The 27,999-nt window shown below is 44.3% G+C and overlaps 1 protein-coding gene and 1 long non-coding RNA gene across 2 annotated transcripts; one reads left to right on the top strand and one right to left on the bottom strand.

Moving 5' to 3' along the window:
• On the bottom strand, positions 1-27,999 carry LOC139548017 (uncharacterized). Its single transcript, XR_011669615.1, has 2 exons — positions 27,041-27,999; positions 1-796 (listed from the first exon to the last, which is right to left on the bottom strand). It is a non-coding gene; the product is annotated as an uncharacterized lncRNA (long non-coding RNA).
• LOC139548015 (P2X purinoceptor 5-like) lies at positions 2,312-13,902 on the top strand. The gene is made up of 13 exons (XM_071357307.1): positions 2,312-2,447; positions 2,697-2,860; positions 3,108-3,258; positions 5,183-5,254; positions 5,378-5,453; positions 5,559-5,655; positions 9,265-9,360; positions 9,556-9,697; positions 9,902-10,032; positions 10,170-10,263; positions 10,371-10,436; positions 12,868-12,953; positions 13,067-13,902. The coding sequence occupies exons 2-13, from the start codon at positions 2,712-2,714 to the stop codon at positions 13,173-13,175; spliced, it is 1,269 nt and encodes a 422-aa protein (XP_071213408.1). The 5' UTR covers positions 2,312-2,447; positions 2,697-2,711; the 3' UTR covers positions 13,176-13,902.

Below are 27,999 nucleotides of genomic sequence, written 5' to 3'. Positions count from 1 at the left end.
TCCAGTCGCAGTACATTTTAATGACCAAAAACATGACATTTCTACCTTTAGATTTTGTGGCATAGAGAAAGTCAAGATATCAGACAGGGGAGGTGACATAAATAATACTCTGAGCAAAAGAGAATGTTTTGGGATTTTATCTAAAAAAACATCTCTAAAACCAACAACAAAAGCATCCCTGCCTTTCAAAACGTTGGTCTCATGCAAAAGTGGAAATCAGTTACATTCCAATGTGTATCAAATCAAATCAAATGTATTCATAAAGCCCTTCTTACATCAGCTGATATCTCAAAGTGCTGTACAGAAACCCAGCCTAAAACAGCAAGCAATGCAGGTGTAGAAGCACGGTGGCTAGGAAAAACTCCCTAGAAAGGCCAGAACCTAGGAAGAAACCTAGAGAGGAACCAGGCTATGAGGGCTGGCCAGTCCTCTTCTGGCTATGCTGGGTGGAGATTATAACAGAACATGGCCAAGATGTTCAAATGTTCATAGATGACCAGCAGGGTCAAATAATAATAATCACAGTGGTTGTCGAGGGTGCAACAGGTGGGCACCTCAGGAGTAAATGTCAGTTGGCTTTTCATAGCCGATCATTCAGAGTATCTCTACCGCTCCTGCTGTCTCTAGAGAGTTGAAAACAGCAGGTCTGGGACAGGTAGCACGTCCGGTGAACAGGTCAGGGTTCCATAGCCGCAGGCAGAAGAGTTGGAACTGGAGCAGCACGGCCAGGTGGACTGGGGACAGCAAGGAGTCATCGGGCCAGGTAGTCCTGGGGCATGGTCCTAGGGCTCAGGTCCTCAAAAAGAGAAAGAGAGAAAGAAAGAAAGAAAGAAAGAGAGAAAGAGAGAGAGAATTAGAGAGAGCATACTTAAATTCACACAGGATAAGACAGGAGAAATACTCCAGATATAACAGACTGACCCTAGCCCACCGACACATAAACTACTGCAGCATATATACTGGAGGCTGAGACAGGAGGGGTCAGGAGACACTGTGGCCCCATCCGACGATACCCCCGGACAGGGCCCAACAGGCAGGATATAACCCCACCCACTTTGCCAAAGCACAGCCCCCACACCACTAGAGGGATATCTTCAACCTCCAACTTACCATCCTGAGACAAGGCCGAGTATAGCCCACAAAGATCTCCGCCACAACACAACCCAAGGGGGGGCGCCAACCCAGACAGGAAGATCACGTCAGTGACTCAACCCACTCAAGTGACGCACCCCTCCTAGGGACGGCATGGAAGAGCACCAGTAAGCCAGTGACTCAGCCCCTGTAATAGGGTTAGAGGCAGAGAATCCCAGTGGAGAGAGGGGAACCGGCCAGGCAGACAGCAAGGGCGGTTCTTTGCTCCAGTGCCTTTCCGTTCACCTTCACACTCCTGGGCCAGTGACTCAACCCACTCAAGTGACGCACCCCTCCTAGGGACGGCATGGAAGAGCACCAGTAAGCCAGTGACTCAGCCCCTGTAATAGGGTTAGAGGCAGAGAATCCCAGTGGAGAGAGGGGAACCGGCCAGGCAGACAGCAAGGGCGGTTCTTTGCTCCAGTGCCTTTCCGTTCACCTTCACACTCCTGGGCCAGACTACACTCAATCATAGGACCTACTGAAGAGTTGAGTCTTCAATAAAGACTTAAAGGTTGAGACCGAGTCTGCGTCTCTCACATCGGTAGGCAGACCATTCCATAAAAATGGAGCTCTATAGAAGAAAGTCCTGCCTCTAGCTGTTTGCTTAGAAATTCTAGGGACAGTTAGGAGGCCTGCGTCTTGTGACCGTAGCGTACGTGTAGGTATGTACGGCAGGACCAAATTGGAAAGATTGGTAGGAGCAAGCCCATGTAATGCTTTGTAGGTTAGCAGTAAAATCTTGAAATCAGCCCTTGCCTTAACAGGAAGCCAGTGTAGAAAGGCTAGCACTGGAGTAATATGATCACATTTTTGGATTCTAGTCAAGATTCTAGCAGCCGTGTTTAGCACTAACTGAAGTTTATTTAGTGCTTTATCCGGGTAGCCGGGAAGTAGAGCATTGCAGTAGTCTAACCTAGAAGTGACAAAAGCATTGATTAATTTTTCTGCATCATTTTTGGACAGAAAGTGTACTGTGTACTGTTGTTTTGTACAGAACATCATAGGCTGTGGAAAAATGTTGCGACAACTTGCACATGTGAACCTCTACATCCTGTGACTTGTTTCTTGTTTCTTACATCTGCCACTCATTTCTTTTAAATCATGCTGCTCTACAGTGTGCTGTTAATTCCCTCCCCCCATCACAAGCTGTCTCTTCAGAAGATTTAAAAGCCATGCCCCTTGAAACTCATTGGCTGAATAGATATATGACCTAAGGAAATGATGTCATCATTACATTGTTTTTAGTATGAAAGCTGATGGGTAGAGACAAGATTTTAATTTGATTCCAGATTTAAATAATCTCGGAGACCAGGGTAAGAAACTAAACTATGATCTCATTTCACTATATATTTTTTTGTGAGTTTTAATGTATATTTTCAATATAATGAGTGTTACACTAGCACACTGAAAATACTATGAAATCAACATCATAACGTTTCCCAATGTAGTTCATTTTTCTCTGATCATTTTGGCACCCATGAACAAGTACTGGACTGTGATGGCTTCTGTGGGTTCAAGGGTTGCAGTGGCTGTATAACCGACTGTTGTCTTCAAATTTACAGTATCACGGCCGGGGAATGGCTTCCAATAGCTGTAAAAGCAAAATTATTTCAAATGTTCTTTCCTGTCTTAACTACAAGACTGGAAAATTCATCATTGCAGAAAGCAAGAGAGTCGGCACTTTGTACAGAGTTATACAATTATCCATCATTGGATACCTTGTTGGGTAAGGAACTCAACAAATTAATTTCCACATTTTCAAGATGTATGCCCTTATAATGATCTAAGGGCATATTAAATGTTATTAATAAAATACAATCTAGTCCATATATTTGTTAGTTCACATAAACGTAACGTGTAAAATATATTACAATCAATATTTTTAACCCCTAGTAACCTCCACATTTTCTAAGCTCAAGCAGATTTTTTTGATCCTCATTGAGATAGCTATATTGTCCTCCTGGTCTACACAGGTATGTATTCCTGAGCAAGAAGTCCTACCAGGCCAAGGAGGAATCTATCCAGAGTGCTGTGATTACCAAACTGAAGGGAGTGGCAATCACCAACACCGCAGAGTCCGGACAGATGGTGTGGGAGCCTGTGGACTATGTCATTCCACCCCAGGTCAGACTAACTACAATCCCATTTAAGTCCTTTGATGTTAATGTTTGGTCTTATTTCTATCTCATCCACTGTGCTTGACTGCTAGAATAAATATAATTATAAACTGGGTGGTTTGAGCCCTGAATGCAGCTTGGCTGAAAGCCTTGGTACTGTATATCAGACCGTATACTACGGGTATGACAAAATATTTATTTTTACTGTTCTAAATACATTGGTAACCAGTTTATAATAGCAATAAGGCACCTCGGGGGGGGGGGGGTTAGTTTATGGCCATTATAATAGCAATAACGCACTTCGGGGGTTTGTGGTATGTAGCCAACATATCACTGCTAATGGCTGCATTCAGGCACTCTGCGTTGCAGTGTGCTTAAGAACAGCCCTTCGTCATGGTATATTGGCCATATATCTCACCTCCTTGGGCCTTATTGCTAAAATAGAATAAAAGCTGAGGCTGCGTTTCCAATGGTAACCGCCCCGTTCCACCCCCGTCACTCCCCCCGGAAGCCTCATCGTCAGAGAAAAAACTCTGTATCACATCTGTTGAATGTGTTTGTTTACCTTTATGCACACATTTTTGTGGTCACCCTCCATTTTTCTCACTGTTAATCATGAATGGTGAAACGTCTATACAGCATCTGCATGCCAATATTTTATCTCAATTAATTTCATGAGAATATGCATTTAGATCTTCTTGAAACGAAGTTATGAAGCTTAAGATTTTTAGCTATCATGCAGATCCTTCCACCCAGCATTATATTTTTGATAAGCGTCAGTCTGGTATAATTTTGCCAAAATATATTCATTGATGAATATACTGTATATTTTTCAAGTAGATTGATGAACAAAGATACTGTAAGTCAAAACATTGCATTCAAGGAAAAAAAGTTGGTAAAGCTGCAATGGGTAAAATTGATAAAAAATACTCAGACAGGAACACAGACAGACAGACATATAAACTCACAGACAGGCATGTTTCCCTCTCTCTCTATTCTCTAATCTCCATCTCTCTCTTCTCTCTCTCTCTCCCACCTTCCTTCTGTATCCCACTCTTTGCCTGCCTCTGTCTCTCTCTACCTCCTCTTTATCCCCCCTCCTTCTCTTCTCTTCTCTCTCCTTCACCCCCTCCACCCTCTCCCTTCTTCTCTCTCCTCCTCCCTCCCTCCTTCACCATCTCCCTCTCTCTCCCCTCTCCTGCAGTCACCTACTTCTCTCTCTCTGCCTGCTCCCGTATCCATTCTCTCTCTGTCCTTATTTCCCTCACTCCCCCTCTTCTCATCTATCTCCCTCTCCCTCCTCTTTCCCACCTCTCCAGATAGGATATTGATGCATACATAAATACACTGCATTCAAAGCAATAAAGTTGGTGATAAAGCTGCAATGGGGGTAAAAGACAGACATACAGACTTATCCACTCACAGAGTTTGAGTTTTCCCCCAATTATCCAATTATGTGAATCCCCAATTATTTGTTTTGCCTTGAATGCAATGTATTCACTTATACCCAGATGCATATCTATGCTTCAATATCCTGTCTGTGGAGGTGGGAGAGAGTAGAGAGAGGTGTAGGTGTATGTGCGTTAAGTAGATTTTCACACAGATAAGTCAATACATTGCATTCAAGGCAAAAAAGTTGGTGATAAAGCTGCAATGGGTATATTGATGAAAGACTCGGACAGACAGACAGGCAGGCAGGCAGAGTATTTCACCAATATAACCATTGCAGCGTTATCACTAACTTTTCTTGCCTTGAATGCAATGCATTGATTAATGCATCAATACATTGATGCATATCTTTTCGCTTTGAATATAATGTATTGACTTATGTGTCATGTCTCGTGATCTATATTCTTCTGCAAATGCGTGCCACACTGACACTTATCAGTTGATACCAGGCTTGTTTAACACTCTTTAATTTTTTCCTATAGGGTGAAGCAGTTTTTTTCATTGTTACCAATTTTATAGAGACACCTAACCAGAAGTTGGGCAACTGTGCTGAGGTAAGGGAATTCCCTTTCATTGCTTTGTGTTGTCACCTTTAATCACCCTTTAAAAGTCCAATATATACTGTATTTGGTCTGTATTTGTTAAACCATACCATTTGGTTTGGTATTGTTTCACAGAGCCCTGATGTGCCGGATGGCCACTGTAAGGGAGATAAAGACTGTGCAAAGGGAGAGTCAGTGAAAGCTGGCCATGGTAGCAATTTTTGAAGACTCAAATTGAATTGAAACAAATTGAAACAAGAAATTATATATACTATCTCCTTTACTCTTCACAAACATAAAATATAATTTTCTGTAGGATTTAGGACAGGCCGCTGCTTGAGAGACAACGGGAAATCCAGTGGTACGTGTGAGATATATAGCTGGTGCCCCATTGAGAGTTACCACCAATCACAGTAAGTGTGTCATGATATGACAAAATCTAATGAAAATGTTTTGCATTCTACCAGGAAATGGCTTGCTCTCAGTCTTTTTCATGTGTGTATTTTGTGTAATTTCCCTTAAGTTTTGTTTTGGAGTGTCACCGAGGGCTTCATAGGAGCATTGCCGATAATCACTGGAGTGTAACAAAGGGAAAAGCAACTCGAGTCTGATTGTCACCCCCCCTCGAGAGAATGCAAATATTCCCATTGGTTCACCGCAGATTGAAGCATGTGGTTAAGGCCTTGCAGAAGCAGCAAAATCCAAGAGTATTAACGTAGACAAAACTAACAATATCATACCTGTGTTGAAGTCCCAAGACCAAATAGAAGATAACAAAGCAAAAGCAATAGTATTCAGAAAACACCTACACAATGTCCACTCTTGCCGCAATGACCCTCACTTTGACCAAGAATGGAAAACATTGTTGATAGAGAAGTACAGAAAACAATATTTACCTCACACCTGACACTTACCTCTCTCCCGACACCAGTAGACCAGTAGGCTCGATCCTAGGCCCCATGCTTTTCTCAATTTACATCAACAACATAGCTCAGGCAGTAGGAAGCTCTCTCATTAATTTATATGCAGATGATAAAGTCTTATACTCAGCTGGCCCCTTAAACGCTCTACAACAAAGCTTTCTTAGTGTCCACCAAGCTTTCTCTGCCCTTAACATTGTTCTTAACACCTCCAGAACAAAGGTCATGTGGTTTGGTAAGAAGAATGCCCCTCTCCCACTGGTGTGATTACTACCTGAGGGTTTAGAGCTTGAGGTAGTCACCACTGTCCTTCTCTCAGCACATATCAAATCTGCAGGCTAAAGTTAAATCTAGACTTGGTTTCTTCTGTCGTAATCGTTCCTCTTTCACCCCAGCTGCCAAACTAACCCTGATTCAGATGACCATCCTATCCATGCTAGAATATGGAGACGTAATTTATAGGAAAGGGTGCTCTCGAGCGACTAGATGTTTTTTACCTTTCGGCCATCAGATTTGCCACCAATGCTCCTTATAGGACACATCACTGCACTCTATACTCCTCTGTAAACTGGTCATCTCTGGATACCCGTTGAAGCCCCACTGGTTGATGCTTATTTATAAAACCCTCTTAGGCCTCTCTCCCCCCTATCTGAGATACAGTACATACTGCAGCCCTCATCCTCCACATACAACACCCGTTCTGCCAGTCACATTCTGTTAAATGTCCCCAAAACACACACATCCCTGGGTCGCTCCTCTTTTCAGTTCGCTGCAGCTAGCGACTGGGACGAGCTGTAAAAACACTCAAACTGGATAGTTTTATCTCCATCTCGTCATTCAAAGACTCAATCATGGACACTCTTACTGACAGTTGTGGCTGCTTTGTATGATGTATTGTTATCTCTACATTCTTGCTTTTGTGCTGTTGTCTGTGCCCAATAATGTTTGTACCATGTTTTGTGCTGCTACCATATTGTGCTGCTGCCATGTTGTGTTGCTACAATGTTGTTGTCATGTGGTGTTGTTACCATGCTGTGTTGTGATGTGTTTCTGCCATGCTATGTTGTTGTCTTAGGTCTCTCTTTATGTAGTGTTGTGGTGTCTCTCGTCGTGATGTGTATTTTGTCCTATATTTTTATTATTAATCCCAGCCCCCGTCCCCGCAGGAGGCCTTTTGGTAGGCCGTCATTGTAAATAAGAATGTGTTCTTAACTGACTTGCCTAGTTAAATAAAGTTTAAATAAATAGAAAAATCCACCCCGATCCGTCACTATCGAAGAAACTAAGATCCATCTGAATTTAAAAAATAATCGAAACATCTGGGGTAGAAAACATTGACAGCACCATCAATAAACAAGCACCCAATGAATACCTACACCACCTTTCCAACCTCTTCACCTCATGTCTCACCCACGGCCACTTCCTCCTGCCTTGGAAATCTGCAGTTGTTATAATGATTCACAAACCTGATAAAGACCCATACAACATCACAAGCTACAGACCAGTCAGCCTCCTCAGCCATGTTAGAAAGCTGTTTGAGAGAGTACTCATCCAAAGACTGAGCAGCCACACCGAGGAAATGGGCCTTCTTGGAGTCCATCAGGCTGGCGTCAAAAAAACAAGATCAACTACAGATAAGACTTTCAGAAGAAATTCTCCAAAATTTCAAGAAAACATTTTTTACCCTGGCCGTCTTCTTAGATATAGAAAAGGCATTCGACAAGATGTGGCATAATGAGTTGTGCTATCGACTTGCAGACTCCAATCTTAAACTACCACCTTCCATCAAAAACATCAACACCAGCTTCCTCCACAACCGCACAAATAAAGTAAAGGCTTCCACAGCAATATCCCCACCATTTACCCCTGAAGCAGGTGTCCCAAAGGGAGCAGTCCTATGGCATTCCTGCTATATATATTAGACATCTATTAACCTCCATCCACCATAGGTCAAGTTTCACAGTTTGCTGACAACCTCTGCTACTGGTCCAGCTCCAAATGTCCTCAACTTGCTGCCAAAAAACTTGAGCAGTCTATTCAAGAGTTAGAGACATGGTCTAACATGTGGTGCGTAAAGTTGAACCCACAAAAGACTTCATGTGTCCTCTTTACAAGAAGCACCATCCAAAAAACAAAGAAACCCATTGAACTCAAGCTTTATGGCAAATTAATACATTTAGAAAAAGTGGCTAAATTCCTTGGCGTCACCTTTCAGAAGAAAATGCACTGGACAACACATATCACAAACATAAAGAGAGAGGGACGAAAAAGACTCAACCACTTAAAAACCATGTGCGGAAGAAAATCACCTCAGACAGTGTTTAAAGTCTATATCAGCTACATCCGATCTTTCTTTAAATATGCCCTACCAGCCTGGATAACAGCCTCACCACAGCAGATTAATTGGCTACTGACAATCCAAAACATAGCAATAACAATGGCCTACAGACTACCAAGGTAAATCAGTAATCATTACACCCACAACATATCTGGATTCAGTCAATCATTGGTCAGAAGTTCATCAACAGATCCATCAGCTTCCACAGCTTCCATTATTGAAGGAAGCTGTGGAAGAGGCCAAATGGACCACAGACACCCCCATGTCCAAAATGCTCCAAGGTTGAAACTGACCCAACATATTCCACTATCCCCGACATAGCCGTGCACAACTGACTCCAATCACACATGACCATATGTTATTTTATACATACATTTTATTTTTAAATATACAATTACAGTTGATTTATTTTCTTTTTCTTGTTCTATCCAATTTAGAGATATCTAACCCTTCCCCCTACCACCTAGCCTTACTCTAATCCGGTTCGTATCCTCTTCCACCCCTCACCCAACCGCCACCCCTTACCTTAACAAGGGTCCGTATCCTACACACACACAGGCACATACACACACTCGCACACACACACACACACACACACACACACACACACACACACACACACACACACACACACACACACACACACACACACACACACACACACACACACACACACACACACACACACACACACACACACACACACACACACACACATGAGCATGTGTACACAGTAGTAATCTTCCTTCCCTTCATGTCTTCAGGGATGGACATAAACGTATGTCTATTTTAAGAGAAGCTGAGAACTTCACCATCTTCATAAAGAATTTCATCCGATTTCCCAAATTCAGTTTCTCAAAGTAAGTTATCTATGTTAAAAACACATACAAAATAGACAGACCGATGGATTTCTGCCAGAGTTTTCTTCAAATGTTTAAATGTATAAACTAGAGCTGGAGTCTTTTAATCGGTTAATATGAAGTATTTCAGAGTGTTTACTTTCTGCAATTTGATATAAAAACATTCATCTTTAAAATGTTTCACCCAATTTACAGGGCCAATGTTCAGGACACAGCTGACAAATACCATCTGAAGAAATGTCACTATGATGAGCTCCTTGAACCCTACTGCCCCATATTTCGCCTGGGAGACATTGTTTACCAGACTGGACACAGCTTTCAGGACATGGTTTTGAGGGTCAGTTTTCACAATTGAAAAGTGTATTTGTTGTTGTTATTGATGATGACGTTGATAAGGATGAGGATGTTTTTTTCAATTACTTTAAGCAGTTAAATGTAGACTCTGTAAGATGTGCATACCATCAAAGAGTAAGCCACCAACAAAATACATAAATCATGTAAATAGAGCATTTCGCTATCAATACTATCTCTCTCTCTCCAGGGTGGTTCAATTGGAATTCTGATTAAGTGGAAGTGTGACCTTGACAGAGATCACTCAGAATGCAAGCCCCGGTACAACTTTACTCGCATTGACATTAATGGGTCCAGAGAGTCCACAGGATTCAACTTCAGGTGACACACATTTGCGCGCACACACACACACACACGCACATGCACACACACATGAACACACACACAAGAAGTTGACAAATAATACTTAATTTGAAGTCATACTTCAATCTTCCACATTTTTGGTACTCTCATAACAGACATGCTCGGTATTACAAAAATGAGTCTGGAGAAGTCTACCGAACACAATTCAAAGTGTATGGCATACGCATCAACATCATGGTGCATGGAAAGGTATGAGAAATATGTCTTATTATATGGCTTTTCAGGATGAATGCATCTATTTTGTTTCCTGATGTTTTGATTCCCATATTGTTACTTTCTTCTATTTTCTACTACAGGCTGGAAAGTTCTGTATCATTCCCACCGTTATCAATATAGGCTCAGGACTAGCTTGTATTGGTGGTGTAAGTATTATTCAACAGACCTGCACATACCTGTACAGCCAAAACAATACTTTCAGATTAACTTGTTTTAAAAAAAAGATGACATTCGTATTGAGACAATACTTATCAATTTCACAGAAGAGGCTGGTGGTCTGTAATGTCTGGAATGGTAGAAATGGAATGGTAGACGTTCCATTTATTCCATTACAGTCATTCCAATTGTCACGCCCTGACCTTAGAGAGACTTTTTATTTCTCTATTTGGTTAGGTCAGGGTGTGATTTGGGTGGGCATTCTAGTTTGTCTATTTCTTTGTTGGCCGGGTATGGTTCCCAATCAGAGGCAGCTGTCTATTGTTGTCTCTGATTGGGGATCATACTTAGGCAGCTCTTTTTCCCACCTTCAGTTGTGGGATCTTGTTTGTGTGTTGTTGCTTTCTGCACTGCATATAGCTTTACATTCGTTTTCTTATTTTGTTGTTTTTCGGTGTCATTTTGAATAAAGAAAAAATGTACGCCTACCACGCTGCACCTTGATCTCATTCTAACGATGGACGTAACAGAAGATCCCACCACCAAAGGACCAAGCAGCGTGGCCAGGAGGAGCAGACATCCTGGACATGGGAGGATATATTAGACGGTAAAGGATCCTGGACGTGGGAGGAGATCCAGGCCGGAAAGGATCGCCTTCCATGGGAGCAGGTGGAGGCAGCGAGAGAGGAACGGCGACGAAACCAGGAATCAAGAATATGACGTAAGCACGAGAGGCAGCCCCAAATTTTTGGGGGGGGCTGCACACGGGGTGGTTGGCGGAGCCAGGTTTCAGACCAGAGCCAACTCCCCGCACTCGCTTTAAGGACCGTGTGACCGTTCAGGCACCATGTTTTGCGGAGATACGCAATGTGTCTCCAGTGCGCATGCACAGCCCGGTGCGTTCTGTGCCAGCTCCTTGCACTTACCGTGCAAAATTGAGCAAACAGCCAGGACGGGTTGTGCCAGCTCAGCGCTCCTGTTCTCCAGTACGCCTCCTCGGTCCAGGATATCCTGCGCCGGCTCTACGCACTGTGTCGCCAGTGCGCCTTCACAGCCCAGTGCGTCCTGTGCCAGTGCCCCGCACTTCCCGGGCTAAAGTGAGCATCCAGCCAGGACGGGTTGTGCCAGCTCTACGCAGGGTATCTCCAGTGCGCCTGCACAGCCCAGTGCGTCCTGTGTCAGCGCCCCGCACTTGCCGGGCTACAGTGAGCATCCAGCCAGGACGGGTTGTGCCAGTTCTACGCTCCAGACCTCCAGTGCACCTCCACGGTCCAGTATATCCTGTGCCAGCTCCATGCACCCGGCCTTCAGTGCGTGTCTCCAGCCTAGTACGTCCTGTGCCTGCTCCACGCACAAAGCCAGTGATGATCCATGGCCCAAAGCCTTCAGTGATGATCCATGGCCCGAAGCCTCCAGTGATGATCCATGGCACAAAGCCTGCAGTGATGATCCATGGCCCGACGCCTCCAGTGATGATCCATGGCCCGAAGCCTGCAGTGATGATCCATGGCCCAAAGCCTCCAGTGATGATCCATGGCCCGAAGCCTCCAGTGATGATCCATGGCACGAAGCCTGCAGTGACGGTCCACGGTCCGGAACCTCCTGAGACAGTCCACAGTCCAGAGCCTCCAGCGACGATCTGCAGTCCAGAGCCTCCAGCGGCGGTCTGCAGTCCAGAGCCTCCAGCGGCGGTCTGCAGTCCAGAGCCTCCAGCGGGGGTTCCCAGTCCAGAGCGTCCGGCGATGATCCACGGTCCGGTTCCTCCGGCAACGATTCACGGTCCGGAGTCTTCGGCGACGATCCACGTCCGGTTCCACGGAAGCGGAGAGATCAGCGTGCGGAGCGGGGGCTACGTCCCGAACCGGAGCCGCCACCGAGGATAGATGCCCACCTGGACCCTCCCCTATAGAGTCAGGTTTTGCGGCCGGTGTCCGCACCTTTGGGGGGGGGGGGGATGTACTGTCACGCCCCGACCTTAGAGAGCCTTTTTATTTCTCTATTTGGTTAAGTCAGGGTGTGATTTGGGTGGGCATTCTAGTTTGTCTATTTCTTTGTTGGCCGGGTATGGTTCCCAATCAGAGGCAGCTGTCTATCGTTGTCTCTGATTGGGGATCATACTTAGGCAGCCCTTTTTCCCACCTTGAGTTGTGGGATCTGTTTGTGTGTAGTTGCTTTCTGCACTGCATATAGCTTTACGTTCGTTTTCTTATTTTGTTGTTTTTCGGTGTCATTTTGAATAAAGAAAAAATTTACGCCTACCACGCTGCACCTTGGTCTCATTCTAAAGACGGACATAACACCAATGACCCCGTCCTCCTCTAGCTCCTCCCACCAGCCTCCTCTGCAATACAGGTATATAGTATATTCTCTATATTTTATTGTTTTATATTATATATGTTCATGGGCCTCGTTTTGTTGCAGGGGACCTGGCTCTGTGACTGGATTCTTCTCTACCTGATGAAAAAGAGGGAGTTCTATAAGGACTGGAAGTTTGAAAACGTCAAGAAGTATGGCATTTACAATAAATATTTGCCTGAGTTACAATTTTTTTTCCTGGTAACAGAGATTAAGAGACTCTTGTTATAAAATGTAATGTTCATTCACACTCCCCCTTCTACAGGAAAGACAGAAACCTTTCTGACATCACAGAACACTATAACGGTTCTAAAGAGGATACAAAACAAACCCCAGAAGAACAACTGGTCACTGACGTATCAACTGTGCTTTAACACTATGGCAGCAGCTCACTGACCTATCACCAGAGGTTTAATCATGACAGCAGCTCACTTAGCCGTACCTAAAGAAGCTGGTTGAGAGAATGCCAAGATTGTGCAAAGCTGTCATCAATGCAAAGGGTGGCTACTTTGAAGACATTTACATTTACATTTTAGTCATTTAGCAGACGCTCTTATCCAGAGCGACTTACAGTAGAGTGCATACATTTTATTACATTTTTACATACTGAGACAAGGATATCCCTACCGGCCAAGAGCAGACGCTCTTATCCAGAGCGACTTACAGTAGAGTGCATACATTTTTTATTACATTTTTTTTTTTTTTTTTTTACATACTGAGACAAGGATATCCCTACCGGCCAAACCCTCCCTACCGGCCAAACCCTCCCTAACCCGGACGACTATTATTTGCCAATTGTGCGTCGCCCCACGGATCTCCCGGTTGCGGCCGGCTGCGACAGAGCCTGGGCGCGAACCCAGCCCAGCCTGGGCGCGAACCCAGAGACTCTGGTGGCGCAGCTAGCACTGCGATGCAGTGCTCTAGACCACTGCGCCACCCGGGAGACCCAGGAAGAATCTCAAATATAAAATACATTTTGATTTGTTTAACACTTTTTTGGTTACTACATGATTGCATATGTGTTATTTCATAGTTCTGATGTCTTCACTATTATTTTACAATGTAGAAAATAGTCAAAATAAAGAAAAACCTTTGAATGAGTAGGTGTGTCCACATTTTTGACTGGTACTGTACATACAAAGGTTCAGTATATAACACCATAAAGTATCATATGCTAATGAACTTGACAGTTTTGCCATGCATGCTTACTCTATCTATCTAGAATCAAGACTAGACAAGAAATGAGTGAATGAGCAAACTGGTATTTTTTACTGTCTTGTCTGGTCACTGATCACTTGTGAGGTAACACCTTAAGACATACTTTCTGGGTGAGTTCAAATCTCAGATATCATTATTTTAGCTGAATTAGTTAACGATGATGGCATATCAATAGACTACATATGAAGATATAGTGTTAGATTAAGATATTCACGTAACATTTCAGGTATCAATACTAAGCTATTTAAATTAGGATAGGATGAACTTTAATGTTTTATTTTATTTTTCCAGAACAACAGCAATGCCATCCATCTTGTCTAGTGAGTGAGTGGGAGGAGCAGGACAGACAACATCTTCCTCCCCTTTATCTAACCCCAAGCCTAACAACAGTGTACCACACCCAAAGGACTAGACCCCAATGAACACCCAAATGAACTGGACCAACCACTTATCAGCGAGACAAGTCCTGATAAGGAGTCTACCACATAAGTTGATGTGCCCTCTTGAAGAGAGGTGCTACATTTTGGTACTAATTTCTTACAGACTCATACACAAGAGCAACATAATAAGTAATTAACTTAACATCTCTTTAACAATGTGACAATGTTGTGATAAGGTCAGTGGAAGTTAGGCGTCTAAATGGCAGGTAATCCAAAAAGAAGACAAAAAGGCGACCAGTTGGATACAAAAACATACTTTAAAAAATATTATGCAACTATTTGCTGTATTGATGTATTTTTAAGTATTATATACTTTATATTTTACTGTTTGTGAAACACTAAAAGTTAAGTCCTGTATAAAAAATGTCTAAGATCCAACTTAATTTGATTAAATCTAGAACTGTTAATCTTTCTGTTTAGTTACTTTCATTGATCAGGTCTTAGTGTTAAACATGGCTTTATGTATTTGATCACTTTACATTTTTATCCACTTTAGCAGGAATTGTTGAGCACAGTGCTCATTCCACTAGCACTAACTGGGGGTTAAGCTGCAAGCATTGTAGCTTGATGTTTATGACTCTGTCAAGAGTGGCGCGCAGGTGCTAACTAATCAAATCAAACTTTATTTGTCACATGCGCCGAATACAACAAGTGTAGACCTTACCGTGAAATGCTTACTTACAAGCCCTTAACCAACAGTGCAGTTAAAAAAGAGTTAAGACATTTTTTACCAAATAAACTAAAGTAAAAAATTATAAAAAGTTACAGAATAAAATAACAATAACAAGGCTATATACAGGGGGTACCGGTACCGAGTCAATGTGTGGTGGTACAGGTTAGTTGAGGTAATTTGTACATGTAGGTAGGGGTGAAGTGACTATGCATAGATAATAAACAGTGAGTAGCAGCAGTGTACAAAACAATTAGGGGGGGGGGGGGGTGTCAATGTAAATAGTCCGATGGCCATTTGATTAATTGTTAACCTGTCTGGCTCCGGGGTTCCGCTAGCGGAACTCCTCCCACATTCCACTGAAAAGGCAGAGCGCGAAATTCAAAAAATATTTTTTAGAAATATTTAACTTTCACACATTAACAAGTCCAATACAGCAAATGAAAGATACACATCTTGTGAATCCAGCCAACATGTCCGATTTTTTAAATGTTTTACAGCGAAAACACCACGTATATTTATGTTAGCCCCCCACCAAATACAAAAAAGGACAGACATTTTTCACAGCACAGGTAGCATGCACAAAACCAACATAACTAACCAAGATCCAACCAAACTAACCAAGAAACAACTTCATCAGATGACAGTCCTATAACATGTTACACAATAAATCTATGTTTTGTTCAAAAAATGTGCATATTTGAGGTATAAATCAGTTTCACATTGCAGCTACCATCACAGCTACCGTCAAAAATAGCACCGAAGCAGCCAGAGTAATTATAGAGACCAACGTGAAATACCTAAATACTCGTCATAAAACATTTCTGAAAAATCGATGGTGTACAGCAAATTAAAGACAAACATCTTGTGAATCCAGCCAATATTTCTGATTTTTTAAGTGTTTTACAGCGAAAACACAATATAGCATTATATTAGCTTACTACAATAGCCTACCACACTACCGCATTCATTCATCAAGGCACGTTAGCGATAGCAATAGGCACGTTAGCGATAGCGAATAAACCAGCAAAAGATATTAATTTTCACTAACCTTCATAAACCTTCATCAGATGACAGTCCTATAACATCAGGTTATACATACACTTATGTTTTGTTCGAAAATGTGCATATTTAGAGCTGAAATCAGTGATTATACATTGTGCTAACGTAGGATCTTTTTCCCAGAATGTGCGGATATTTTTCTAAAACTCACCTATTCTGACCAAATAACTATTCATAAACATGACTAAAAAATACATGTTGTATAGGAAATGATAGATACACTAGTTCTTAATGCAATCGCCGTGTTAGAATTCTAAAAATAACTTCATTACGACATCCAGCTTATGTTATAGCGAGAGCGTGCCCAAAATCTGGGCGCTACCTAATAGTACACATGTTCGACAGATATATGAAATAGCATCATAAAATGGGTCCTACTTTTGATGATCTTCCATCAGAATGTTGTATAAGGGGTCCTTTGTCGTGAACAATCGTTGTTTGGTTTTAGAACGTCCTCTTCTCCAGTCAATTAGCACGGAAAGCTAGCAAAGTAGCGCGAAGCTCTCCTTCCTGAACAAAGGCACACAACGCAACACGCCTAACGTCCCGAAAAAATTAAAATAATCTAATAAAACTATATTGAAAAAACATACTTTACGATGATATTGTCACATTTATCAAATAAAATCAAAGCCGGAGATATTAGTGGTCTATAACGACAGCTTTCCAGAAGGCAATCCCAGGCTCCTTCTCGCGCTTTCCAGAAAACAGGAAATGGGTGACACGTCATGCCAAGAGCTTTTATTCCACCTCAGACCAAGATAAACACTCCATTTCTTCTCTCACTGCCTATTGACATCTAGTGGAAGGTGTATGACGTGCATGTATACTAATACGTATCAAGCCCATTTATAGGCAGGCCCTAGAACAGAGCATCGTTTTCAGATTTTCCACTTCCTGGTCAGGAAGTTTGCTGCAAAATGAGTTCTGTTTTACTCACAGATATAATTCAAACGGTTTTAGAAACTAGAGAGTGTTTTCTATCCAATAGTAATAATAATATGCATATTGTACGAGCAAGAATTGAGTACGAGGCCGTTTAAATTGGGCACGATTTTCCCCCAAAGTGAAAACAGCGCCCTCTGTCCTCAACAGGTTAAGCAGTCTTATGGCTTGGGGGTAGAAGCTGTTAAGTAGCCTTTTGGTCCTAGACTTGGGTGACTGAAGTCTCTGACCATTTTTGGGCTTTCCTCTGACACCGCCTATTATATAGGTCCTGGATGGCAGGAAGCTTGGCCCCAGTGATGTACTGGGCCGTACGCACTACTCTCTGTAGCGCCTTACGGTCAGATGCTGAGCAGTTGCCATACCAGGCGGTGATGCAACCGGTCAGGATGCTCTCAATGGTGCATCTGTATAACTTTGGATCTGGGGACCCATGCCGAATCTTTTCAGTCTCCTGAGGGGGAAAAGGTGTTGTCGTGCCCTCTTCATGACTGCCTTGGTGTGTTTGGACCATGATAATTCATTGGTGATGTGGACACCAAGGAACTTGAAACTCTCAACCCGCTCCACTACAGACCCGTTGATGTTTTCCTGTAGTCCACGATCAGCTCCTTTGTCTTGCTCACATTGAGGGAGCGGTTGTTGTCCTGGCACCACGCTGCCAGGCCTCTGACCTCCTCCCTATAGGCCGTCTCATCGTTGTCGGTCATCAGGCCTACCACTGTTGTGTCGTCAGCAAACTTAATGATGATGTTGGAGTCGTGTTTGGCCACGCAGTCATGGGTGAACAGGGAGTACAGGAGGGGACTAAGTACTAACCCTTGAGGGGCCCCAGTGTTGAGGATCAGCGTAGCAGACGTGTTGTTTCTTACCCTTACCACCTGGGGCGGCCCGTCAGGAAGTCCAGGATCCAGTTGCAGAGGGAGGTGTTTAGTCCCAGGGTCCTTAGCTTAGTGATGAGCTTCGTGGGCACTATGGTGTTGAATACTGAGCTGTAGTCAATGAACAGCATTCTCACATAGGTGAGAATGGATGGTCTCATTATTGAAAGTACATTTTCTGGACGGTTTTGATATCCATTCATCATGATCCATTGTACCTCATAGCATAACAAACAGTTTGATACTAATATAGAAATGTTCTTTTCGTTCTTCAAACATGCATACAACATTGAGTAAAAGTATTTATTTTTTAAACACAATTACCCACAATTCTTTGAAAACAGAGCCACATGGCAAGTTGTTGGAAGAACTTCAAATTCTTAAGTAGATTGAAAATATTATGAAAATTGAGTAAGTTAAACACAATTTTCCTCGTCGTTTTTACACACAAATAGTTGTTTAGATTATACATTTATCTTATGTTGAATTCATTTTTTTGGGGGGGGTGTTGATTGAACAAGTGAAGTAGAGTAAAGTACTAATTATATTCAAGTAAAGATGTCAAAATAATTATATTTTCAAGTACAATTTACTGATCACCTCAATAATTATTTTACAGTGCACATGTATATACTAATCAGAGTAGATCACCCTATTCAATTACATTACACTCAAAAGTCAAAGCGTGTTTCAGCCAACGCTGCCTGTGGAGGACGTTTTTGGTATTTTTGGCAATTTATTAGGATCCCCATTAGCTGTTGCAAAAGCAGCAGCAACTCTTCCTGGGCCACACAAAACTTGAAGTGTTACACAATACAGAACATGAATAGACAAGAACAGTCGAAACATTCCAGAAATGCATCCTGCTGTAATGTTATTAATTCAATAGGCTCATCTGCTCTAATTAAGGATTCAAAGCAAAGTTGTTTATAACATGTGTAATTTTGGTGCTATATACTGTATTTCAGAAAAAATACAGATGGACTTCTGATATTAACTAAAGACCAGAATTTGGAGGAAACCAAGACATTTGACATGGAACGTTTGTTTGCGGCAGCTTCAAAAAGAGACGAAACCAAACTAAATGGGCTACTACAGTATCTTGAAGTTACCAATAAACATCTCACTGACCCAGAGTTCAAATGTGAGACAGAGAGAGAAAGTGTCTCATTTTCATTCTTGGTCAGAAATCTAACAATGCTCAAGGGCAAATGCTAGAACTACCCATTAAATACGGCTGGTATATATTGTTCATAACTGATTTATTGATTGCTTGATTGATTGGCATTTCTCTGCAGATCAGACAGCCCTGCATGTGGCCATAGAGAGAAACTGCATTGCGCCGACAGAAACAAACATCTTTCTGGTAAGAAGAAGGGCGGGGGTGTATGCCTTATGATCAACGAGACGTGGTGTGATCATAACAACATACAGGAACTCAAGTCATTCTGTTCACCAGATTTAGAATTCCTCACAATCAAATGTCGACCGCATTATCTACCAAGGGAATTCTCTTCGATTATAATCACAGCCGTATATATCCCCCCCCAAGCAGACACATCGATGGCCCTGAACGAACTTTATCTGACTCTTTGTAAACTGGAAACCACACACCCTGAGGCTGCATTCATCGTAGCTGGGGATTTTAACAAGGCTAATCTGAAAACAAAACTCCCTAAATTCTATCAGCATATCGATTGTGCTACCAGGGCTGGTAAAACCTTGGATCATTGTTATACTAACTTCCGCGACGCATATAAGGCCCTCCCCCGCCCTCCTTTTGGAAAAGCTGACCACGACTCCATTTTGTTGCTTCCAGCCTACAAATAAAAACTAAAACAGCAAGCTCCCGCGCTCAGATCTGTTCAACGCTGGTCCGACCAATCTGATTCCACGCTTCAAGACTGCTTCGATCACGTGGATTGGGATATGTTCCGCATTGCGTCCAACAACAACATTGACGAATACGCTGATTCGGTGAGCGAGTTCATTAGAAAGTGCATTGACGATGTCGTACCCACAGCAATGATTAAAACATTCCCAAACCAGAAACCATGGATTGATGGCAGCATTCGCGTGAAACTGAAAGCGCGAACCACTGCTTTTAACCAGGGCAAGGTGACCGGAAACATGACCGAATACAAACAGTGTAGTTATTCCCTCCGCAAGGCAATCAAACAAGCTAAGTACCAGTATAGAGACAAAGTAGAGTCGCAATTCAACAGCTGAGACACAAGAGGTATGTGGCAGGGTCTACAGTCAATCACGGATTACAAAAAGAAAACCAGCCCCGTCGCGGACCAGGATGTCTTGCTCCCAGACAGACTAAATAACTTTTTTGCTCGCTTTGAGGACAATACAGCGCCACTGACAACGCCCGCTACCAAAACCTGCGGGCTCTCCTTCACTGCAGCCGAGGTGAGTAAAACATTTAAACGTGTTAACCCTCGCAAGGCTGCAGGCCCAGACGGCATTCCCAGCCGTGTCCTCAGAGCATGCGCAGACCAGCTGGCTGGTGTGTTTAAGGACATATTCAATCAATCCTTATCCCAGTCTGCTGTTCCCACATGCTTCAAGAGGGCCACCATTGTTCCTGTTCCCAAGAAAGCTAAGGTAACTGAGCTAAACGACTACCGCCCCGTAGCACTCACTTCCGTCATCATGAAGTGCTTTGAGAGACTAGTCAAGGACCATATCATCTCCACCCTACCTGACACCCTACACCCACTCCAATTTGCTTACCGACCCAATAGGTCCACAGACGACGCAATCGCAACCACACTGCACACTGCCCTAACCCATCTGGACAAGAGGAATACCTATGTGAGAATGCTGTTCATCGACTACAGCTCAGCATTTAACACCATAGTACCCTCCAAACTCGTCATCAAGCTCGAGACCCTGGGTCTCGACCCCGCCCTGTGCAACTGGGTCCTGGACTTCCTGACGGGCCGCCCCCAGGTGGTGAGGGTAGGTAACAACATCTCCACCCCGCTGATCCTCAACACTGGGGCCCCACAAGGATGCGTTCTGAGCCCTCTCCTGTACTCCCTGTTCACCCACGACTGCGTGGCCATGCACGCCTCCAACTCAATCATCAAGTTTGCGGACGACACTACAGTGGTAGGCTTGATTACCAACAACGACGAGACGGCCTACAGGGAGGAGGTGAGGGCCCTCGGAGTGTGGTGTCAGGAAAATAACCTCACACTCAACGTCAACAAAACAAAGGAGATGATTGTGGACTTCAGGAAACAGCAGAGGGAGCACCCCCCTATCCACATCGACGGGACAGTAGTGGAGAAGGTGGAAAGTTTTAAGTTCCTCAGTGTACACATCACGGACAAACTGAATTGGTCCACCCACACAGACAGCGTTGTGAAGAAGGCGCAGCAGCGCCTCTTCAACCTCAGGAGGCTGAAGAAATTCGGCTTGTCACCAAAAGCACTCACAAACTTCTACAGATGCACAATCGAGAGCATCCTGTCGGGCTGTATCACCGCCTGGTACGGCAACTGCTCCGCCCACAACCGTAAGGCTCTCCAGAGGGTAGTGAGGTCTGCACAACGCATCACCGGGGGCAAACTACCTGCCCTCCAGGACACCTACACCACCCGATGTCACAGGAAGGCCATAAAGATCATCAAGGACAACAACCACCCGAGCCACTGCCTGTTCACCCCGCTATCATCCAGAAGGCGAGGTCAGTACAGGTGCATCAAAGCAGGGACCGAGAGACTGAAAAACAGCTTCTATCTCAAGGCCATCAGACTGTTAAACAGCCACCACTAACATTTAGTGGCCGCTGCCAACATACTGACTCAACTCCAGCCACTTTAATAATGGAAATTGATGGAAATTATGTAAAAATGTATCACTAGCCACTTTAAACAATGCCACTTAATATAATGTTTACATACCTTACATTACTCATCTCATATGTATATGTATATACTGTACTGTATATCATCCACTGCATCTTGCCATCTTTATGTAACACATGTATCACTAGCCACTTTAAACTATGCCACTTTATGTTTACATACCCTACATTACTCATCTCATATGTATAGACTGTACACTATACCATCTACTGCATCTTGCCTATGCCGTTCCGTACCATCACTCATTCATATATCTTTATGTACATATTCTTTATCCCTTTACACTTGTGTGTATAAGGTAGTAGTTGTGGAATTGTTAGGTTAGATTACTTGTTGGTTATTACTGCATTGTCGGAACTAGAAGCACAAGCATTTCGCTACACTCGCATTAACATCTGCTAACCATGTGTATGTGACAAATAAAATTTGATTTGATTTGACTTTGGGGAGTTGCTGGTACAGAAAAGAACAGATGTTAAGGCCAAAGCCAGTGCAGACTTCTTCCAGCTCCATAGAAGGCTGGGATTCTATTTTGGTTAGTACTAAGTAATAAGTAAACCTTTATTTGCTTTGGTTTTAGTTTAGTTTGAGACACAGCAAGTTTTTTGAATCACAAACACTATCCCAACTCATGTCTGTACTTTCGCTCTACCCGATTTCGGTTCCAAGATGGCGTAGCAGTCGTACGTCTGTTTTGTCTTGTCCCGCCCCGTCCCATGTATATATCGTTTTCTTTGTATATATTTAGTACATCTTTTTTATCTCAATTTCCATCTACGGACTGAACAACCCGCCTCACCCAAAGTGGTACGGATCTGCTATTTTTTTACACTTAAGAACCGGAACCCCCATCAGAAGCTAGCCAGCTAACTAGCTTCTAGCTAGTAGTCAGTTAGCCACTGCTAGCGGTCATCACCGTTAACTCGGACATCAGCCAGCCTCAGCCCGGTCAATTCCTGCCAGTCTGCACAGTGCGATATCAACCCAGAGCATATCGGACTGCTTTTTCTCTACCACATCTCCGGATTCCTACCGCAAGCTCTGAACCTTTACCACGGATCATCGCAGCTAACTAGCTGCTATCGGAGTGGCTACTCCTGGCTAACGTCTCTGTACCGAAGCAAGCACCAGTTAGGCTGGAGCTAGCCTCGAGCTAGGCCCATCTCCCAGCTAGCCCAATTCTTGGGCTACAATACCTATTTTGCCAATTGGCCTGGACCCTATTACTGACGACACGGAGCCCCGCCGATCCATCACGACTGATCTAATTTCACTGTAGAGCCTCCAGCCCTGCTTAATATGCCTTAGCTAGCCCTTTTGTTCCACCCCCCACAAATGCAGTGACCTCACCTGGATTAAATGGTGCCTCTAGTGACAAAACCTCTCTCATTGTCACTCAATGCCTAGGTTTACCTCCACTGTACTCACATCCTACCATACCCTTGCCTATACATTATGCCTTGAATCTATTCTTCCTCGCCCAGAAATCTGCTCCTTTTGCTCTCTGTTCTGAACGTACTAGACAACCAGTTCTTATAGCCTTTAGCCATTGCCTTATCCTACTCCTCCTCTGTTCCTATGGTGATGTAGAGGTTAACCCAGGCCCTGCAGCCCCTAGCTCCACTCCCATTCCCCAGGCGCTCTCATTTGTTGACTTCTGTAACTGTAAAAGCCTTGGTTTCATGCATGTTAACATTAGAAGCCTCCTCCCTAAGTTTGTTTTATTCAATGCTTTAGCACACTCCGCCAACTCGGATGTCCTAGCCGTGTCTGAATCCTGGCTTAGAAAGGCTACCAAAAATCCTGAAATTTCCATCTCTAACTATAACATTTTCTGACAAGATAGAACTGCAAAAAGGGGAGGAGTTGAAATCTACTACAGAGATAGCCTGCAGAGTTATGTCATACTATCCAGGTCTGTGCCCAAACAATTCGAGCTTCTACTTTTAAAAATCCACCTTTCCAGAAACAAGTCTCTCACCGTTGCCGCTTCTTAGAGACCCCCTTCAGCCCCTAGCTGTGCCCTGGACACCATATGTGAATTGATTTCCCCCCATCTATCTTCAGAGTTCGTACTGTTAGGTGACCTGAACTGGGACATGCTTAACACCCCGGCCGTCCTACAATCTAAACTAGATGCCCTCAATCTCAGACAAATTATCAAGGATCCTACCAGGTACAACCCTAAATCCGTAACCATGGTCACCCTCTTAGATATCATCCTGACCAACCTGCCCTCTAAATAAACCTCTGCTGTCTTCTACCAGGATCTCAGCGATCACTGCCTCATTGCCTGCGTGCGTAATGGGTCCGCGGTCAAACGACCACCCCTCATCACTGTCAAACGCTCCCTAAAACATTTCAGCCAGCAGGCCTTTCTAATCGACCTGGCCCGGGTATCCTGGAAGGATATTGACCTCATCCCGTCAGTAGAGGATGCCTGGTTGCTCTTTAAAAGTGCTTTCCTTACCATCTTAATAAGCATGCCCCATTCAAAAAATGTAGAACTAAGAACAGATATAGCCCTTGGTTCACCCCAGACCTGACTGCCCGTGACCAGCACAAAAACATCCTGTGGCATTCTGCATCGAATAGCCCCCGCGATATGCAACTTTTCAGGGAAGTCAGGAACCAATATACACAGTCAGTTAGGAAAGCTAAGGCTAGCTTTTTCAAACAGAAATTTGCATCCTGTAGCACTAATTCCAAAAAGTTTTGGGACACTGTAAAGTCCATGGAGAATAAGAGCACCTCCTCCCAGCTGCCCACTGCACTGAGGATAGGAAACACTGTCACCACCAATAAATCTACGATTATCGATAATTTCAATAAGCATTTTTCTACGGCTGGCCATGCTCTCCACCTGGCTATCCTTACCCCAGCCAACATCTCAGCACCCCTTGCAGCAACTTGCCCAAGCCTCCCCCCCCCGCTTCTCCTTCACCCAAATCCAGACAGCTGATGTTCTGAAAGAGCTGCAAAATCAGGATCCTTACAAATCAGCTGGGCTAGACAATCTGCACCCTCTTCTAAAATTATCAGCCGAAATTGTTGCAACCCCTATTACTAGCCTATTCAACCTCTCCTTCGTATCGTATCCCCAAAGATTGGAAAGCTGCCGCGGTCATGCCCTCTTCAAAGGGGGAGACACTCTAGACCCAAACTGTTATAGACCTATATTTACATTTACATTTAAGTCATTTAGCAGACGCTCTTATCCAGAGCGACTTACAAATTGGTGCATTCACCTTATGATATCCAGTGGAACAACCACTTTACAATAGTGCATCTAACTCTTTTAAGGGGGGGGGGGGGGTTAGAAGGATTACTTTATCCTATCCTAGGTATTCCTTAAAGAGGTGGGGTTTCAGGTGTCTCCGGAAGGTGGTGATTGACTCCGCTGACCTGGCGTCGTGAGGGAGTTTGTTCCACCATTGGGGTGCCAGAGCAGCGAACAGTTTTGACTGGGCTAAGCGGGAACTGTACTTCCTCAGAGGTAGGGAGGCGAGCAGGCCAGAGGTGGATGAACGCAGTGCCCTTGTTTGGGTGTAGGGCCTGATCAGAGCAACTATATCAACTATATCCATCCTGCCCTGCCTTTCTAAAATCTTCGAAAGCCAAGTTAACAAACAGATCACCGACCATTTCGAATCCCACCGTACCTTCTCCACTACGCAATCTGGTTTCAGAGCTGGTCATGGGTGCACCCCAGTCACGCTCAAGGTCCAAAACAATATCATAACCGCCATCGATAAAAGACAGTACTGTGCAGCTGTCTTCATCGACCTGGCCAAGGCTTTCGACTCTGTCAATCACCGCATTCTTATCGGCAGACTCAATAGCCTTGGTTTCTCAAATGACTGCCTCGCCTGGTTCACCAACTACTTCTCAGATAGAGTTCAGTGTGTCAAATCGGAGGGCCTGTTGTCTGGACCTCTGACAGTCTCTTTGGGGATGCCACAGGGTTAAATTCTCAGGCCGACTCTTTTCTCTGTGTATATCAATGATGTCGCTCTTGCTTCTTGTGATTCTCTGATCCACCTCTACGCAGACAACACCATTCTGTATACATCTGGCCCTTCTTTGGACACTGTGCTAACAAATTGCCAAATGAGCTTCAATGCCATACAACACTCCTTCCGTGGTCTCCAACTGATTTTAAATGCCAGTAAAACTAAGTGCATACTCTTCAACTGATTGCTGCCCGCACCCTCCCGCCCGACTAGCATCACTACTCTGGATGGTTCTGACTTAGAATATGTGGACAACTACAAATACCTAGGTGTCTGGTTAGACTGTAAACTCTCCTTCCAGACTCACATTAAGCATCTCCAATCCAAAATGAAATCTAGAATCGGCTTCCTATTTCGCAACAAAGCCTCCTTCACTCATGCTGCCAAACATACTCTCGTAAAACTGACTACCCTACCGATCCCTGACTTCGGCAATGTCATTTACAAAATAGCCTCCAACACGCTACTCAGCAAACTGGATGTAATCTATCACAGTGCCATCTGTTTTGTCACCAAGCCCCATATACTACCCACCACTGTGATCTGTATGCTCTCGTTGGCTGGCCCTCACCACATATTCGTCGCCAAACCCACTGGCTCAAGGTCATACATAAGTCTATGCTAGGTAAAGCCCCGCCTTATCTCAGCTCACTGGTCACCTTAGCAACACCCACCCGTAGCACGCGCTCCAGCAGGTATATCTCACTGGTCATCCCGAAATCCAACACCTCCTTTGGCCGCCTTTCCATCCAGTTCTCTGCCTTTCCATCCAGTTCTCTGCTGCCAAGCTCACCTGCTTTTACTCTATGATTTATGTCACGCCCTGACCGTAGAGAGCTTTTTATGTCTCTATTTTGGTTTGGTCAGGGTGTGATTTGGGTGGGCATTCTATGTTCATTTTCTATGTTTTGTATTTCTTTGTTGTTTGGCCGGGGTGGTTCTCAATCAGAGGCAGCTGTCTATCGTTGTCTCTGATTGAGAACCATACTTAGGTAGCTTTTTCCCACATGGTTTTTGTGGGTAGTTGTTTTCTGTTTAGTTTGGTTACCTTACAGAACTGTTCGTTTGTCTCTTTGTTATTTTTGTTCGTAGTGTTCTGAGTTAAATAAAAATCATGAACACATACCCGCTGCGCTTTGGTCCACTCCTCATTCTTCATCAGACGAGCGTGACAGAACTACCCACCAAAAGAGGACCAAGCAGCGTGGTTACCTGGAGAGTTGGACATGGGAGGAAATCCTGGAAGGCAAGGGACCCTGGGGACAGACGAGAGAACATCGCCGTCCTGAGGAGTTTGGCACACGAGGAGTTTGGCTCAGTCAGATTGTAGACCTGAGCCAACTCCCCGTGCTTACCGGGTGGAGCGTTGTACTGGTCAGGCACCGTGTTATGCGGTGGAGCGCACGGTGTCTCCAGTGCACGTTCACAGCCCGGTACGCTACATCGCAGCTCCTCGCAACGGCCGGGCTAGAGTGGGCATCGAGCCAGGAGGGATGGTGCCGGCTCAGCGCATCTGGTCTCCAGTGCGTCTCCTCGGCTCGGGTTATCATGCGCCAGCCCTACGCACGGTGTCCCCGGTTCGCCAGCACAACCCAATGCGGCCTGTTCTAGCTTCCCGCACTTGCCGGGCTACAGGGGGTATCCAGCCAGGACGAGTTGTGCTAGCTCTGCGCTCGGGACCGCCAGTGCGCCTCCACAGCCCAGTGTATCCGGTGCCTCGGCCAAGGACAAGGCCTCCTGCATGTCTCCCCAGCCTGGTGAGCCCTGTGCCTGTGTTAAGAACTAATCCTCCTGCATGTCTCCCCAGCCTGGTGAGTCCTGTGTCTGCTCCTGTCTGCCAGGCTTCCTGTGTATCTCTCCACTCCAGTGATGATCCATGGCAAGAAGCCTCCAGTGGTGATCCATGGCAACGAAGCCTCCAGTGATGATCCATCGCAAGAAGCCTCCAGTGATGATCCATGGCACGAAGCCTCCAGTGATGATCCATGGCAAGAAGCCTCCAGTGATGATCCATGGCACGAAGCCTCCAGTGATGATCCATGGCACGAAGCCTCCAGTGGTGATCCATGGCACAAAGCCTCCAGT

The sequence above is a fragment of the Salvelinus alpinus genome, chromosome 21, assembly GCF_045679555.1.
Source record: "Salvelinus alpinus chromosome 21, SLU_Salpinus.1, whole genome shotgun sequence".
In the NCBI taxonomy this organism is placed as follows: domain Eukaryota; kingdom Metazoa; phylum Chordata; class Actinopteri; order Salmoniformes; family Salmonidae; genus Salvelinus; species Salvelinus alpinus.
This window is presented reverse-complemented; position numbering and strand designations above follow the sequence as displayed.

What these genes read in the sequence shown, in the direction of transcription:
- LOC139548015 (XM_071357307.1), top strand. Translation starts at nt 2,712, where the DNA reads ATGGCTTCCAATAGCTGTAAAAGCAAAATTATTTCAAATGTTCTTTCC. An exon ending in ATCATTGGATACCTTGTTGG is followed by an intron (nt 2,861 to 3,107) that starts GTAAGGAACTCA and finishes TGGTCTACACAG; the next exon opens with GTATGTATTCCTGAGCAAGA. An exon ending in AGTTGGGCAACTGTGCTGAG is followed by an intron (nt 5,255 to 5,377) that starts GTAAGGGAATTC and finishes ATTGTTTCACAG; the next exon opens with AGCCCTGATGTGCCGGATGG.